The 18077-nt window shown below is 55.9% G+C and overlaps 1 protein-coding gene across 1 annotated transcript in view; it reads right to left on the reverse strand.

Annotated features, from left to right (window-relative positions):
• Positions 1-705: 705 nt before the first annotated feature.
• The window catches only part of TSPEAR (thrombospondin type laminin G domain and EAR repeats), a 72366-nt gene continuing 54994 nt past the window's right edge, over positions 706-18077 (reverse strand). The window contains exons 9-11 of the mRNA XM_021935430.2: positions 10553-10740; positions 6252-6353; positions 706-2710 (exon numbers count right to left, since the gene is read on the reverse strand). Of these exons, the coding sequence (XP_021791122.2) occupies positions 2557-2710; positions 6252-6353; positions 10553-10740 (444 nt within the window). The 3' untranslated portion in view covers positions 706-2556. The remainder of the gene's footprint in view (positions 2711-6251; positions 6354-10552; positions 10741-18077) is intronic.

Here is an 18077-nt window from a genome sequence, read left to right on the forward strand (position 1 = left end):
GCAAGGAGGGGCTTTTGTGTCTCCAGCCATGACTTCTGGTTAAATGCTCGAGACAAACTCAGGCTTGGCTTTTCCTTCTGCTCTGTGTCCACTCTACCTGATGGAAGATGCAGGTTTGCTGAGCGTCAGGTGAGTGCATAAAGGGCTCTTCCCCCACACCCTTCACTTGTAATGTGCACTCAGTGAGCGCTAATAAAAGCCTCGCAGGAACCTGACCACTCGCCTCATCGCCTACCCACGCTTTTCTCTCTCCCCTTCCCTTCCTGCCCTCTCCTCTCTTCCCTTTTAAATACTCAGCACCTCAAAACGCTCTGTGGAAAAGGCCCGGGCACAGGTCCTGCTGTGACTGGTGTTGCTTTCTCCCGGGCAGATCCTCAGCCTTGGCATCATACCCCTCGAAGCTGACTGAGACCCGGCTCACCCACTTTCAGTTTTGCACTCCAAATACTGAGTGTCTGGTAACTTACCCAGAAGTTCTTAGATTTCCAGCTACTCAAGCCAGGTTCTGATTTCCAAAATAATGCCAAATCTAGAACAGTTTGGGGAATGAGGGGATCTGACTGAGGGATGGGAGTTGGAACAGCTGCGGCACCATCAGCCTCACATAAACAGAAATGAATTACTCAGCCAAACAGGAGAAGAGCAAGGCCCAGCTGGAAAAGCACATGGATGAGTCTGCAAACCAAAAACGTACCGGAGACAGGCCTCAATCAATGGAGAAGTTTATTTGTCAAGGCTAAGGACGCACCCAGGAGACAGGTCTGTGCCTGTCTCCCAAGATGATGTTGAGGCCTTCAGTCAAGGGCAAAAGCTGGCTGGAGGGGGCAGAGGGAGGAGGGTGTGGTCACATGACTGATTGCCCCACGCTGCAGGAGAAAAGGAGCAGGTGGGAACGGTCAGTTACCTGTTTATCTCGTGCTCAGTAAATCGGTACTTTCCATGAGGTAAGGTGCACACAGAGCAGTCACTGGTGGAGATGCTGACCCTCTCGTCTGTCGCTGTCTGCTTAGGGGCAAAGGGAAAGGCAGCTTCTTGCAGGACTCAGCTTGCAGCTTAACTTTTTCTTCTTGGTTGAGTGAATTGTGGTCTCGAGTTTTTATCTTCCTTTCACAAGTGCTGACCCAGTGAGGCCAATCGTGTGTGATCAGGAGCCCCTGAATGACTTGGTGGAAAGCAGGGTCCGACCCCCTGCCCAGGACACTTGGGAAAGCCTTGCTGGCCGGACGGAGGGGAAGGAGGCTCTCGGAGACCGCCCCAGAGGGGAGTGGCTCTCCACTGGCCACAGTGATGGCTGGAAAACAGCGAGCCCCGGGAAAACACGAAGGTCCCAAAGCCGGGTAAAGTAGACACTGAGTTTATTATTTGCCAGACAAGGGGAGGCTTCCATTTCATTATGAAAGGTCAGGAGTGCTCTCTGAGCTGAAGGTGAACAGACAGCTGTGGTGTAGAAAACAGGAAGTTTTGTCCACAGTTCTGATTGGCGGAAAAAGCAAATTGTAAACCCTCTCAGGACTGCTGCTGTTCCGATTTGTGTCGCAGAAGCAGGAGTACAGTTCCTGCAAGACCCTGGCAGGTCTGGTCTGGGCTGCATGGCCCCGGGGGCTGCTATCTGAGCCTCTTCTCATGGGGGAGGGGTTTCTCTGGCATCCACATAGGTTAAGAGGGAGGAGCCCCGGGGCCTTGCGCCCATCAACCCCTCTCATCCTCGCTGCCTGTGACAGATGGACAAACAGCTCTCCTGGCTGCAGAGACGAGATGACCACAGCAGAGCCGGCAGAGGATGCTGTTACCAGGGCGCTAGGACAGCCAGCACACAGGCAGACGGAGGCACGCAGACTGAGTCCCAGTCAGCTGGAGGACATGTGGTTAAAATGCTGTTGAATGGGGAAAACATCCCGGGCCCAGAAGCTGAGGTCCCTGTGGGTGGGGCCGTGGGGAGGGTGCGACCCAGGCCATGCCCAGGCTTGTGATTTCTGACCTCGCTCCAGTGCATTTATGGGTAAACTGAGGCTGGGAGGGACGCCTCTCCCTGTGCAGGGAGGTGTCCGTGGTGAGGGGCTGTGCCCACCCACTGCCGAGAGAGTAGCACCTGTGCTTTTGTGAACAGCAATATAAATACAGTTCCCTTCAGATAAAACACAATAAATAGGTGGCGGCAATGGTGGGACGGCACCACACTGGCTCAGGCGGCCGGGCGCACACTGCAGGAGCGGGGACACAAGCCGAGGTCCTGTTGTTTGAGGTAAAAGTTTATAGAAACGGTTCCTTGACAGTGAAATCCTGCTTGACACTCAGATGGGCGAGTGCTGGCAGGGGCTCTGGGCCTCCACCTGTAAGACCCAGACTGTCACTGGGGCTGTGGCTCAGAAGGACCCAGAGGTGGATGGATGTCCCTGCCCAAACTAGGGCTGCAGATGGCCCCACCTGCACCCTGCCTGATGCCCAGGCCTGGGCTGCCCTAGGCTTGGCCCACCTGGATGTCCAGGGCCACTTGGGGGGAGGTGCTGGGGTCCCGCCCCGCCTGGCCACCCCAGTTGCTCCTGGATAGCCGCGGCCTCAGCGCGTCCTCAGCCGCAGGACCCTGGAGAGGGGCTCCTTGGCGCTGGAGTAGATGAGGTAGGCGCCGGCCGTGGTGCTGAAGGCCTCCCAGTCCCTGCAGCCGACGGTGGGGAGGCTGTGCACCGCCACGAAGCCCTCGTAGCCCTGCCACCTGTGGGGCAGACAGCGGCAGCCAGGTCAGCCTGGGCTCTGCGGGGTGGCTCTTCTTCCCGGGCTCCCACCCGCGCTGTCAGGGACCCAGCAGCTCTGGGTCACATCCAAGCCTCTTCCATCCCCCACTGGCACGGCGTGGAGAGATTGATTCTGGGCCACGAGGAGAGAGAGATTGATTCTGGGCCACGAGGGCCTTCTCATCTTGCAAAGCAGGAGGCTGAGGCCCAGAAGAGGAAAGATTCCAGATCTCACCAAGATCCCAGCGCTACCTCCTATCCACCCAAGATCCTGCCCCCAGGGACCCCCACACGTGTAGTTCTGAGGGTCAGCCTCAATCGTGAGGTACGTGACTTTCCCCAGGTCCCCCTCAGACACACGCAGGCCACCACACAGGCGGGAGCCCCTCTGTCCTCAGACACAGGAGCCCAGCTCTCTGCCCGCTGCTCTGCAGCCCCACGTCAGGGGCTGCCCCAAGCCCTCATTCTCACTCTGGGCAGCCGCTGGTCACCAGGGTTTGCCTTCAAAAGGACTCGTTTATCCCAGGGGCTCCCATTTCCGAGGCGTGGAGTCCCCAAGGCAGGGCGCCGACATCAAAGGGCACGAGTTGTTTAAATTTAATTAAATATTAAATATCAAAGTATGAAAATAAATTCTTCCATACTGCTTTCTGGAGAAGCCGTGGTGGCTCCTGTTCTCATGGGAAAGAGCAGGGTGGGATCCCCCAGGATCCCCCACCCACTCCACTACCCATCTTTAAAATGCCTCCAAACAAATGGGGGAGAACCTGTCAGGGTTTTGCTTTGAGGACAAATCACTTACAATGTTTATTCACACTGTTCATCTTTTCTTCTAAAAATTCCTATTCATATCTTTTTTTTTTTTTTTTTTTTTTTTTGAGACAGAGTCTCGCTGTATCTCCCAGGCTGGAGTGCAGCGGAGCTATCTCGGCTCACTGCAAGCTCCGCCTCCCGGGTTTACGCCATTCTCCTGCTTCAGCCTCCCCAAGTAGCTGGGACTACAGGCGCCTGCCACCATGCCCAGCTAATTTTTTGTATTTTTAGTAGAGACAGGGTTTTACTGTGTTAGCCAGGATGGTCTCGATCTCCTGATCTCATGATCCACCTGCCTTGACCTCCCAAAATGCTGGGATTACAGGTGTAAGCCACCACGCCCAGCTAATTCCTATTCATATCATTTGTCCATTTTTCCAAATTTAAAAACACATCTTTTATTAGTTTGTAAGCGTTTGTTTTCTGTCGTATGTGTGGCAAAGAGTTTGTCTTTTGCTTTTGAATGGGATGTCTGTTTCTATAGAAAGCTTTTAATGCAGGTGGTCAGACCCAGTGCCTTTCCTTCCAGGCTTGTCTTCTTCATAGAACCCTGAGGTTATGCAACTGCCCTTAGCTTTTCTTCTTTTTCACACTTGGACTTTTAATCCATTTAACATTTATTTTTGTGTACAATGTGAAGTGGAGTAAGCTTTGTTTTCTTCCAGATTACATGAAGCTAATCTCCCGAATCATATGGAATTATCAAGTAAAGTCCATCCTTTTCTCATTACCTTCAAATATAGTATTTATGGCCAGGCGGGGTGGCTCACACCTGTAATCTCAGTATTTTGGGAGGCTGAGACGGGCAGATCACTTGAGGTCAGGAGTTCCAGAACAGCCTGGCCAACATAGAGAAACTCCATCTCTATTAAAAATACAAAAATTAGCCAGGCATGGGCCAGGCACGGTGGCTCACGCCTGTAATCCCAGCACTTTGGGAGGCTGAGACGGGCAGATCACAAGGTCAGGAGATTGACACCATCCTGGCTAACACGGTGAAACCCCATCTCTACTAAAAATACAAAAATGTAGCTAGGCATGGTGGCAGGTGCCTGTAGTCCCAGATACTCGGGAGGCTGAGGCAGGAGAATGGCGTGAACCTAGGAGGCGGAGTTGCAGTGAGCCAAGACTGCACCACTGCACTCCAGCCTGGGTGACAAAGCAAGACTCCATCTCAAAAAAAGAAAAAAAATTAGCCAGGCATGGTGGCCCATGCCTGTGGTCCCAGCTACTAGGGAGGCTGAGGTGCGACAATTGCTTGAGCCTGGGAATTTCAGCCTGCAATGAGCCGAGATTATGCCACTGAACTTCAGCCTGGGCTACAGAGTGAGACCCTGTTCCCCCCCAAAAAAATAAATAAATAAAAAGGAGATATTATTAAAAAGTTACCAGGCCCAGATGGTTTTATAACCGAATTTAACCCAGCTGTCAGAAATGAGAGAAAAATCCTATTCTTCAGACTATTCCAGTCCACAGGTGCAGTCAGAAAGCCCTGCAGTGTCACAGGTGCAATTAGAAAACCCTGCAGTGTATATTTACCGTTAGGCTTCATTTTAAACTGGATCAAGTTAAGTCCCCGAAAGAAAACCACTGAGCAATCTCATTTCCTATTATAGATGCTAAAAGCTTAAAGATAGGCAATTGGAAGCCAGTGGCTTATTAAATAACTCTGCAACATCACCAAGCAGCATCAGGTCTAAGAACGCGAGGAGATCTCTCACTATAAATCATGACATCAGCAGGAAACGTGGTGGACCGCATCACGCACTCACAGATGCCAAAGGAGACCCCAGCCCTGACCCGGACGGCCCACAGCCCATCGAACGGCCATGCTCAGATGTGCTCGTTAAATTAGAGTAAGGCAGGACAGCTGCCGCTTCTGCCGCCATCCAAAATTGTTCTGGAAGCTTTATCTAGGGAAGCAAGCTAAATAATCAATTAGAACACTAGAAATCAAGGGGAAATGTTCTTTATTCTCAGAGGTATATTCCTAAGTCTCCTGAGAATCTTTTTAAGAGAAGCTATTAGAACTAATAGTTTGGTTTGGTGGCTAGACACAAAAAATGATTGTTATGAGCAGCTGCAAATGAAAATTAAAAAAAAAAAAAGCCAACCCCGTTCGTTAAACGTACAATACTTGGAAAACTCCTAGAAATAAATGTGTTGAGAACACCACAGTGTCTATGAGCTAAAAATTAAATATCAACGACTCCCACGTCAGGATGTCCACACACCGCATCCCTGCCGGGATCCAAAGGCAGAAGCGCCAGCACTCGTGGGTCGTGGCTACACCTGGGGCAGGGGCTGCTCAGACCCCACACAGGTGCAGCCAGCAACGGGCTGTCCACTGGGCCCAGCCAGTCTCGGGAAATGACACCTCACTTGGGACTCGCTGTGAGCCAGTGGCACCTGCGAGAGGAGGTGAGCCCCCAAGGGGAAGCAAGGCGCTGGGAGGAAGCCGGCCTCAGTGAGCCCACAAGGGGAAGGAAGGCGCTGGGGGGAAGCTGGCCTCGGTGAGCCCACAAGGGGAAGCAAGGCGCTGGGGGGAAGCCGGCCTCAGTGAGCCCCCAAGGGGAAGCAAGGCGCTGGGAGGAAGCCGGCCTCGGTGAGCCCCCAAGGGGAAGCAAGGCGCTGGGAGGAAGCCGGCCTCGGTGAGCCCCCAAGGGGAAGGAAGGTGCGGGGAGGAAGCCGGCCTCGGCAGCTCATTACCTGTAAATAATACTGTTCACTGAGAAGGTGCGCCCATCAAAGGAGTTAGCGACGACCAGGAAGTAATCTTCTCCCACCGAGAAAAACTCCCAGTCCAGAGCACTGCGGGAACAAGTGGGCGGATATTAGGACACAATAGACATCGCTGGAACTGGGGGGTTGGCCCGAAGCCACCTCTAAAATTCACGGAGGAGGAGCCGGGGCCAAGGTGGGGAATGACTTTCTCACAGTCACATATGTGTTGGTGTATTCCAGGAAAATGTAAATTAGTTGTTTGCTTAAAAAACATTTCAAATTTTATTTTATTTTATTTTACTTTATTTATTTTTGAGATGGAGACTCACTCTGTCACCCAGGCTGGAGTGCAGTGGCGAGATCTCAGCTCACGGCAACCTCCACCTCCCAGATTCAAGCGATTCTCCTGCCTCAGCCTCCCCAGTAGCTGGGATTACAAGTGTGTGGCACCACACCTGGCTAATTTTTGTATTTTTAGTGGAGATGGGGTTTCACCATGTTGGCCAGGCCAGTCTTGAACTCCTGACCTCAAGTCAGGCCCACCTCGGCCTCCCAAAGTGCTGGGATTACAGGTATGAGCCACCATGTCTAGCCTCAAGTTTTAAATTGTGGTAAAATATATATAACATAACATTTCCCACCTCAACCATCTTTAAGTGCACAGATCAGGGACATTAAGCACGTTCACACTGCTGTGTGGCCGCCAGCACCATCCACCTCCAGAACGCTTTCATCCTGCAAAACTGAGGCTCTGCACCCAGTAAACATCGCCCCCCACCCCCTCCCCAGCCCCGGCACCAACCACGCCACTTTCTGTCTTCATGAATTTGACCACTCTAGGGACCTCATATAAATGGAATCGCACGGTATTTGTCCTTTTGTGCCTTAGCTGAGACTCCAGTGACTCAAGGTTCATCCATGTTGTAGTGCGTGTCAGAATCTCCTTCCTTTTTAAGGCCAAGTAATGCTCCTCTGTGTGAACGGACACGTTGTGTTTATCCATCCGCTGATGAACACTTAGGGAATTTCCTCCATGTGGCTCCTGTGAATAATGGTGCTATGCACACTGGGGTACAAAAGTACACTTTTAAGAGGTTGAATCAATCAGAGAAGTCGTCTCAGGCTCCTGGCACTGCACAGAAATGGAATCGCAGTGCTGTGGCCTCTGTGCCTGGCTGCTTCTCTCAGCACTGTGTCCTCAGCTGGGAGGTCAGCAGCCGTGAGGTCACTCCAGGAAGGGCCTGCAGGACCTGCTGGTTCACAGATATTCTCCTACAAGCGGAAGTTGTTTCTTGTTGCAAACAAATTTGCTGTGTCCTGTCTTAGACAGGAGTCTCGCCTGAATTTGCAAAGGGTGCATCTGTGCTTGGGGACAGCTCAGTTTGTGGGGGCTGATAAGCGGCTCCCCTGGAACCTTTCCCCACCAGGAGCCCACCTGCTGAAGTGTCAGCGTTAGCCCCACATCTCGAGATGAGGAAATGGAGGTTGAAGCCATGCACACACAAGCATCTTACTGACATACAGGCCAGGCCAGTGCCTCTGTGTGCAGCAGCCTCAGGGCTGTGGCCAGTTCGGACAGCAGAGGGGCCTCATCCCAGTGCTTCCCTGCAGGCAGTTGAGGGGCCGGCCTGCAGCAGGAGCTCAGACAGGACCCTGGGAGAGGGAGGGATCATGCAGGTGTCCAGCGACAGGAAGGGCGGGCAGAGTCCATGGGGCCTTGGGCTCCTCACTCCTTCGGTCAGTCAGGGTGACATCTGGAGCCACCTCCATTAATGGCGGGTTATGATTTGGTTCCCATGGAGCCCGTGCCAGCTCGTCCTCCTCCCTCGTCACTGGGAGGAGGACGAGGATGCCTGTGATCACATGCTCTGGTCTGGAAGCACGGCCGCGGGCTCCGAGTCAGCGTGAATCCGCGGGGTTACTCCTCAATTGGATCTGAGCTCTAAAACCCAGACCCGAGGAAGACAAGCGGCCACGCTGGATGTACCAGTGGTGGAAGATCCTGTCTGGCTGCTCCAAGGCTCACATCAGAAGCCGGCTTCAGTTTCACCACAAAATAAGTCATCTAGTGCCCGATTCTGCCTCCAAAGCAGCCCTGGGTCACACTCGCTGTAGGACAGATGTTATTCTTCAGAATCATGCCCTCTGGCAAATGCCCATCATCAGACAAATGGGCGGATGGAGCGTGACTCAGCCACGAGAAGGGGGACGCTCGGACCCACGCGGCCACACCACCAACCCGGAGGACACGGTGCTGCGAGAAAAAGCCAGGCACAGAGGCCACAGCTCTGCAATTCCATTTCTGTGCATGTCCAGAACGGGAAATCACAGAGACAGGAAGTGAGCCCGGGGGTGCCCGGTGGGGAGGGAGGGGCTGGCAAAGGGTGTGGGGGCTCCTTCTGAGGGGAGGAGAATGTTCCAGAATTGACTGCAGCCATGGCTGCACGTATTTGTGGATTTAACAGAACCACTGAATTGTAGAAAGCAAACACAGCAGACCGTTTGAAGGCAGTCAGAGCCAAGGTTACACACAGAAGCCACGAAACCCCTCAGCACCCTGGAAAGGGTTTTGGACTTGGTGAGGCCACAGCACGTCTCCCAGAAGTGCAGGGAACTCCCCATTCTGAGTAGAAGGGCCAGGAGTTTGACTTTTGTGTGCTGTTTTGATGGTAATTATTAAACATTACCTCAATTAATTAGTAAATACCTTCTGTGTTTCATAATTTAGTTCATAAACTGTCCACACCACTGTCCAGTGGTGACACGGCTGTAAGTCACAAGTGTGTAGCTGCGTCCCGTCAGCTCTCGCAGCTTTCAAATACTGAGGTGTCTGCCTCATCCGTTTCTAGACTGGCATCGTCTCCACGACTAATTTTTAATCACAGTTCATTCTCCAACTTGTCTTATTCTAAACGTTGTTCTAAAAACCCTCATCTATGTTTTGTTCTCGGCGTTGACATTGGATGGGGTGGATTCATGCTGGCGACACACAATTGCCGCCGCCCCCCAGTGCCTGTTTCTCCTGCCATGGCTGCCAGGCCATGCAGGGGCCACAGAACCCACTCACCCCAGAATCCCCAGTGCCCCCGGCAGGCACCGCTGCTGGCTCTTTTTCTTTATTCTGAGAGTTCTTTTTTTTTAATTTTTAAAAATAAAATAAGTAAGATACGAGTAAGTTAACATTGTCGTCCTGTGTAAAATCAGCAGTTCAGAAGTAACAGTGCAAATAGGAAAGTGCTTCCTGGCCTGCCTGCACGCCCCTGCAGCCCGCCTGGTCCTAGGGTGACTGCTGACGGTGAGGCACTGTCTTGCAGAGTCTTCTCTGCACTTCCATGGGTGCGCACAGCTAAGCAGCACACAGCAGCTGGGCTCGCTCCTCCGTACTCGGGTCATGAGATTTCGCTGCACCTCACCCAGCCCTTTCCACAGAGCAGTTCATCTTGGAGACTTTCCTCCTTGAAGGGTCTAAAGGTATGCGTTGTTGTGTCTCTCAAGCTGAGATTAGAGCCCAGTGCCCAGGAGGGGCAGGTGAATCGTTACCGAATGAAATAGGAGTGCATGAAACCCGAGGAAACCTTGGAAAGCCGCCAGCTCCATCCCAGGGTGGGCACGGGCTGGATTCCAGCTCCAAGCTTGACCCATGGCCCTTGACTCTGGGATCTGAGTAATACAGATTCGATTGCAGGTTTATTCACAGATTTCTGAATCCCACCCCAGAGGAAGCCCCATGCTGGTCAGGACGGTTACAGATTCTCAGTGCCTGCTGTCCAAAATGTGGTGCCCACGCAACCTCCTGTGGCCCCGCAGAGTGTGTCAGTCTGGAACCATCACTTTCTTGTACATACACACCCACCCTCCATGTTCCCTGGATCGCACGTCTGTCTCAACACGCCAGTCTCCGTGTCCTGGTGTTGTCGGGGAGGATGCAACATCAGGGAAAGGGAGTAATCGTGTCTAGTGGCAGCTGGCACCAGCAGGCTGTGGGCACTCGAAGCTTGCACCTCGCACCTGTCCCCGTGGGGCCTTGGCTGTCCCTCCACACGACGGGCAGGAAGCCCCCTCCTGCCTCCACTGCCCAGATGAAAGGAGGTGACAGGTGTGAAGGGGCAGAACTCTGCACACAGCGCCTGGCTCTGGGAACCAAACCTGTGGCTCAGGGCAGCACTGACTTCCCCAGGCCAGTCTTTCCACGGGAAGGGTGGTGAGGATGAGCCTAACGGGGATTCTGGCATGGTGGACCTCCCAGAGGTCAGCCCACCCTCCCATCGGCCTGCGGTGACACATACCTGCAGGTGAGGATGTCCTGGAACTTGACAAAGGCCTGCGCGGTCACGTTCAGCTCGTAGATGACTGAGTTGATGACGTAGGAATCATTCTGGACTTGCATCTCCACATCGTAACTGTGACTGTTCGCCACAGCGAGGAAGATCCTCTCCCCGATGTGGAAGACCTCCCAGTCCGCAGCACCGAATGTCTAGGACCAAAAGAGAGCAGGTGCAGAGGTGTGGGTGAGCGGGCGCAGAGGTGTGGGTGAGCGGGCGCAGAGGTGTGGGTGAACGGGTGCAGAGGTGTCGGTGAGCGGTGCAGAAGTGTAGGAGAGCGGGTGCAGAGGTGTGGGTGAGCAGGCGCAGAGTTGTGGGTGAGCGGGTGCAGAGGTATGGGTGAGCAGGTGCAGAGTTGTAGGTGAGTGGGCGCAGAGGTGTGGGTGAGTGGGTGCAGAGGTGTGGGTGAGCGGTGCAGAGGTGTGGGTGAGGGGGTGCAGAGGTGTGGGTGAGCAGCACTCTCCCTGGCTGTCCTCAGGGCTGCCACTTGGCAGGACATGGGATCTTGGCACAGCCCAGTGCCCACTGAGCTGCAGGTGCCAGATGCGGCACTCCTGCTGGCAGCCTCCTTGGCCACCATTCTCTTCCTGCATATTAGTGCCAGCTGTGCCCACCCCCACCCACCCACAGCAACCATCTGTGTGACTTGCTTCTCAGCAATCCATGCCTCCACCTACTCCAGGCCCCAGTGCTGTGTGTCCTATGAGCACCACCTGCTGTTTCACCTCTTCCAGGAAGCCCACCCTGATCCCTCTAGTCCTAGCCTCAGACACTGAAGTAACTCTCGAGTTTTCTCTTACACACTCTCCCTGGCCTTGCAGTTTGGCCGAGGCTTCCCTCTGGCTCTGTAGACAGAAGCCATCTCTGGGTTCCTGTGCTTGCCATTCCTCCACAAATCACTTACCACCCTCAAGAGGCAACAGGTCTGGGGCTGCACATGGAGGCCCAACTGCAGGCACCTCTGCCACCATCCTTGAGCTGCAGGAGCCTGTCTGCACGTGGGGCCCGCAAGGCGGAAGCTTATGCCAGCACACTGGGGATAAAGGTGGCAGGGCTGCACGGGGAACGGGCGGCTGCTTCCCTGGGGACAGTGTCCCCCCAGGCCGGGCATCCCTGCACACGGTCCCAGGCAGTCGTGGCTGAGGACAGAGCTGGTCTTGCTGCGGGGCTGCGTCTCTTCCTGACTCACCCCCGTCCAGAGAGCCTTCTGCCTGAGGGACATCGTGCGCCACCTGGGCCAGGTGCGAGGCAGCTCTAAGAGCCTCCCGTGACAGCAACCACTGGGACGTTTTCTATTTGCCCAAATCAACTGGCAAGGGCCCGGCTCAGACGCTCCCGGGTCTGATGCGACCTGCCCTCCGCAGTAGGTCAGGCACCCTCCCTTGTTTGTACGTTCAGGACAGGGCTGCCCAGGCGCCTTCCGGTCCCCCTGACTGTCCCGCGCCTGCCCGGCCGGCTCAGGTGCTGCAGGAAAGAGAAAACTCCGGGCCCAACGTCAACGTGCGTTCTCCACGCCCAGCAGGGGGCGCCGTTGCCCGCCCGACCCCGGAGAGCCTGGGCTGCAGGGGAGGGCGCGGTGCCGGAGGACGCGGTGCTGCAGGGAAGGACGCGGTGCTGCAGGGGAGGGCGCCACAGGTGAGGACGCAGCTCCGTGGGCACCAGGCAAGGTCCCAAGGCCGATCCACGCCGGTCAGAGGAGCGCAGATGGGTGAGCTTAAGCTAAGAGACCAAGACTCACTAGGCAAGGACATGGGACTAGGACACCTGGCAGCGCTGAACCCCGGGGTGTGGGGGCGCGGGGCCAGGGTCTGCCTGAGGCTTTCCTGGGTCAGCGCGCCCTCCCCTCCTGCGGCTCCACGAGATGTGACTATTCTATCTGCTGGAGAACAGCTGTCCAAGGCCACCCCATGTCCTTCAAGGGGACTCTGAGACACTCTGGGCCGGTGGGACCTTCTGCATCATCTGGACTTTGCCTCACAGGTGGGCGGGTGGGAGTGTTACGCACAGGCCAGTTCTCTGACTTAGCAGAAGGGAAACAGTAATCAGAATGTTAAACCCTGGGCTCCTCCCACACCTGTGCTGAGGAAACCAACTGAGTGGGCAATCCTCATGTGTGTACTCATATGTACACGTCTGCACACACCTGCACACACACACACACGCACACACCGGCACACACAGGCCCATACCTGCACACCTGCATGTACACATACACACAAACATGGATATGCACTGTGTATGCACACACACAGGCACACACACAGGCACATATGCTTACATTTTTACATGCACGCCCGTGCACATGTGGATACACATGCAGATACACAGGCCTGCTCATGTATACACATATACACATACACACATGTATATACACACGCAACCATGCACATGCATGTGTGTACATGTGTACAGTATGTGTGCACATGTGCATATGTGTATACTTGCACACATGCCTGTACATAGGCATATCCCTGCAGGCACACACATGCACCCACCTGCATGTCCTCATCTACACACACGTGCACCCGCACGGCATAGTTCTCCTCACATTGCTGGGGAAGACTGAAGAGACATGCTTCCAGCCCTGGGCGTCCTTCCAGTGGAGCCCCCCCACTTCTCAGCTACTTGCTGATGCTCACCTGTGTTGAGGCAGATCCTGATGGACTGCTGGGGCCAGAAGAGCCTGAAACTCCCTCTCAGGGAAAGCCCCGGAGGGCCTGCCCTGTAGCAGCCCAGGGTGCGGGAAGACCCCAAGCTGGCTCTCTGCGCACTGTGTAGAGAGAGCTTACTGCAAGCTGGGGCTGAGCCGGGCATTGCATCTCAGGGATGAGTCACGTGCCCTCCCTGCCCAAAGGAGCCCTGGAACAGGGGCTGCTGCAGATGGGGAACCATGGAGGGGCTGCCTGGGGCCTTGGGGGCACAGAGGACGAGGGCCCAAAGGCATGGAGGAAGGACGGGGAGTTGGCGGCAGGAAGCAGGGAAGGGTATCCAGGCAGAAGGAGCTGCAGGACAGACACAGGACTGAGGGAGCCAGGAGAGCTGGGTGCACACAGAGTGCGGAGCAGGAGCTGGGGCAGGCCTACAGGGCCTGGGTGCTGTGGAAAGCAGTCGGGCCCCCAGCCAAAGGTCACTGGGGAGCCAGAGGAGGCTTTTGAGCAGAGCGAGGAGGTCAGATGTATGTGGACAGCTCTGAGACCCACAGGAGGTAGAAAGGTGTCAGGACAGAGGTGAGCCAAGTGCTGTGGGGGTGGGGTGGGGTGGGTCCCACTCCCAAGAGGGGAAAGAAGGGTGGGGTCCTTGGAGACAGGGGCTTCTGGAGACCCCTCAGAGAACTCGGTACATCCCTAGGGATGGAGACAGGGGCTTCGGGAGACCCATCAGAGGACTCGGTACATCCCTAGGGATGGGTGGCACACGGGCTGCTATGTGAGCCCTGGAGAGGGGCAGATGGCAGGGGCGTGGGGTGGAGGTGGCAGTGCTCTGGCCACAGCCCCGAGGCTGGTGGAGACTCTGGGTTGGGAATGCCCAAGATGGGCAGTCTGGTCTGGAGGGACCTGCAGCACTGCAGCCTCCATGGCAGGGACTGTGCCCACGTTTCATGGGGTGGTAGGGAGCAAACCTTGAGTTGAATCTTGGTTGGAGCCCAAGGTGGGGTGTGTATTTGCTCTAGGACAAGCACGTGTCAGCTGTGGGGGTGGGTGTGGAGGTCTGTCCAGGACATGGCAGTGGCGGGAGTCGGCGCTGTGTGGCCACCTGCCTGGCTGCCGCTACAAAGCAGAGCCCTTGCTGGAGTGCAGGGCCACACAGCCTGGGGGCGGGGCAGCCAGGGGAGGCTCGGAGGCTGCTCAAGTCACCCTTCTGCTCCCTGCACCCAGCCAGGGTCTGTGCATCTGATTTAGCAAATCCAGGGTCCCTGTTCAATCTAAGTTTCAGACAATGAATAATTCTTTAGTCTGCATGTCTCCTATGTAATACTTGAGACATACTCTGGCAAAAAGAAAAGTTAGTTTATCTGAAACTGGCTCGGGGTGTCACCAGCTCCTGCTCCCAGCATTTAGCTGGCTGAGTCCACAGCAGGGCAGTCATTGTCTTTGGCTGTCCACAGCCCCTCCTCCCTACGCCAGGCAGTCAGAAGCCCCTTGCAGGTTGGAGTGAACCTGTCCCTCTGCTGAAGCTGGGGCCTTCTCCCATTCAGAAGTGAAGAGGTGCCCCACAGGGGCTGTGCCAACCCAGGCAGAGGGCGTGCAGCGTGGGACTCGCTGTCAGGCCACTCCCAGATTCTAAGCACGTTAGGGACTCATAGAAGACAGAAAAAGAATTTTCACATCAAAGGCCCTGCCAAACCCCGGCTGGCACGGGAGCCAAGCGGCCAGGCACCTGCTGGGCTGGGCAGGCCCTTCCCACCCTCCCTCCAATGGAATTCCCCAGAGCCTGGCCCTGCTGCCCTGGCACGGTGCCTGGCAGCTCAGGAGCATCTTGCTGGGATGATAGTGCTTCCGGGACTTGGCGGCCAGGAGCACCTGGAGCCCCCAACAGCTCCCTCAAGGGCGGGTGGGCACCCGGTAATCAGTGGATTAGTTGCTGGGCAAAGAGTCCCTTGGGTTCCGGCTTTGATGGGGCAAAGAAAGAGGATGCCTCTGTGGTCTGGGAGTGCCAAGGGAGGGGAGGGAGGCAGGATGCACCCCTGGGGCTCCCTCCCCAGCCGCCAGGAGAAGGCAGTTCCCCAACAGGCGCTGGTGGGGGGCGTACTGGCATCCTCTCCAAGGGTAGCCGGCTAAGGCTGGACAAGCATCGTGGGCGGCCATGGTGGGGCAACGCTACTGGATGACAGGTCTCTCCCCTGAGGGAACTGGGCTCAACACACTCCCCAGCCAACTCTTGGGTGCCCCTCTGTGCTCTTCCCAGCCCTGCAGAACCCGCAAGCCTGGCACCTTCTCCGAGCTGCCTAGGCCACTGCCAGCTCCTGCGTCACAGAGAAGACAGAAGTCATAGGGCACAGTTGCCACCTTCCCAGAGCCCTCCCGCCCAGGCTCTGCCCAGCCCCGTCAGGCTGTCCTGGGCAGTGCTGACCACTGGGAGGGGCCCCTTCATGCTGCTCCCTTGACAGATGTGCAGATGGAGGCTCAGAGAGACACAGCCAGGTCTCATGAGGCTGCTTAGGGGCTCCTGCCTGTCTTTCTAACCACCCCACGGCTGCCTGCCGGGTGCCTGTTCCCAGAGTGGCCCCCGCTGCGTCCTTGCCCCACAGCACCTCTTGCCCTTCGATCACCATGGAGGCGACTACACACACATGTGCCTGAGTGTGCATGTACATGTGTGTTGAGGAGCCATGGGCGGGACCCTCAGGAAGTGTGTGGCACCAAGTCGGGGGCCCAGCTGTGACGAGGGGTCCCTGCTAACATGGTGGCTGCTGCTGTCCTTGTGAGGACCCCACAAGCCGACAGCTACGATCACAGAACCACCAAGCTTTGGAAGCTGCAACACCTTCTGAGGTCTGCAGCAAACTCACTCAGAAGCCAAACCTATTTTGGAGGCCACATTTGGTGACTCCATCAGCTCAGGGAGCAGGACCCTGTGCCTAGACTTCTAGGGACAGAACTCACTCCTCCTTTGGTCCAAGCTGGGAAGGCCCAGTCATTGGAGGCTTGGTCTCTCCCACCTGGAAGAAAGTTCTAGAATTCCTGGTGGGATGGGCAGAAAGACTTTGAGGGCAGGCGGAAGAATGGGACATCAAACTGCCTTCCCCAGGGTGGGCAGCCAGCTCCTCACTCATACCTGCCTTTGGGTTGCAAAGTCCTGCCATGCCCACCGACCATTCCTTTGGAGCACTGCACTTAACCTGCAGTGCCCTGGGAACGCCCACCCTGTGTTTCTGGGAGAAAGTGAGCTCTGTGTGCACAGCTCCTCTAACCCCACCTGCACCCCACACCCCCGCAGACCCCTCCAGAAGGGCGCCTCTCTACGGCACACACGCACTTTCAAAGCATGTCGGCTTCACCCGCTTCAAAGCTCACGTTCATGAAAGACATTGCAAAACTCAAACCAAACAGTAAACAAATTAAGACATCTCTAGGACCTAAAAGGATTTCAACACAATGTGAAAAATGTTGGCAAAACATGAAAGTGGGCTTTGTGAGTTTTGAGGAATTACTGAGCTGTGAAAATGAGGCTCAGGCCGGGTGGAGAGGAAGCCCATCTATGTGTGCGTGGTCCCAGCGCCTGCCCAGGGCCCTCCTGTGGCGCGAGCAGGACCTGGGCCATGGCGGTGCCCCCAGCAACCAGGTCCCCATTCCTGGAGTTCTGGTCTGCTTGGGGGAGCTGCAGCCGTGCTTCCTTCTGTCCGCTGTGGTCCTGCTCCAGCCCCTGCTCTTCTCTGATGTTTCTTTCAGGCAGATGTCACCCACCCCTTGGGACTTCTCCCCGGGTCGCTAGCCCAGACCCTCCCCTTGGCTCAGGTGGTTCCATTTCTGCCCCTTCGCTGCTGGCCCCCTTCTGAGGATGCCCGTGTGTCTCCAGGACCACGGCTCCAGTCCTTGGTGTAATTCAAAGCTGCCCTTCACATGCGGCCTGAAAATGTAGACCGGCCGTCTTCCAGGCTGGGCTGCCACCTCCACCGCCTCACCCGCGACAGAAGCCCTGAGTTTTTCAGTAACCACGTTCCACAAACACCTCCTGACTGCCTTCCAGAACACACAAAGATCAACAAAGCTCAGAATCCAGTCCCGACGTCATGTCATGAAGAGCAGGTAGTCCATCAAAGGGATGGGCCCCATGAGTGAAGGGTTGAGACCTCACCATGGTGTGAGGCGTTCCAGGCACTCCCGTCACGGCCCGAACCAGGCTGCAGGCTCCATCCCCACAGGGCAGGCACGGAGGAGGGGATTCACATGGACGCAGGGACACCTGTGGATGCCCTGGCTCGGCCACTTACTGCTGCGTGTTTGTGGCCAGGTCCCCGAACCTGAGCCTCAGTTTCCACACCTGTGAGATGGGTGTGAGGTGGAATCGCCAACCAGCTGAAGATGTGCAGTCACAGACCACCTTCCAGAAATCTCCAAAAGGCTTTCCAAAACAGGAAGACAAGGAAGGCTGCCATCAGCAGGAATTCCAGGGCTTCCAGAATGAGGCTGTCAGGAGTGAAGGGAGCCGTGCTCCACACGCAGGGCAGGGGCCAGGGCTGCCAGGTCTTGTTTATCTGGGAGCACCAGGCTGCCTGCCTGCACCTGGTCTGGGCACCCGAAGGCAGAGCTGCTCCTGCTTAGGGTCTGTGGCGACTGTCCCCCTCAGTGGGTGCTGCTGGGGGCTCCTCTGATTCCTGGTGGGCGGCTTCTGGCCTCGCCTCTTCACCCACGGTGTAGGGTGTGGGATGGAGATGCAGGGCCTCTGCCCTCCTTCCCCTCTTCCCGCTCCCCCAAGCAGCCCGGGTTGTACCTCCACTAATAAACACCAACATCCGTGCCCAGCGTTGGACCCAGACAGATTCCCCTGG

This window comes from Papio anubis, chromosome 4 (genome assembly GCF_008728515.1).
Source record: "Papio anubis isolate 15944 chromosome 4, Panubis1.0, whole genome shotgun sequence".
Taxonomy (NCBI): Eukaryota; Metazoa; Chordata; class Mammalia; order Primates; family Cercopithecidae; genus Papio; species Papio anubis.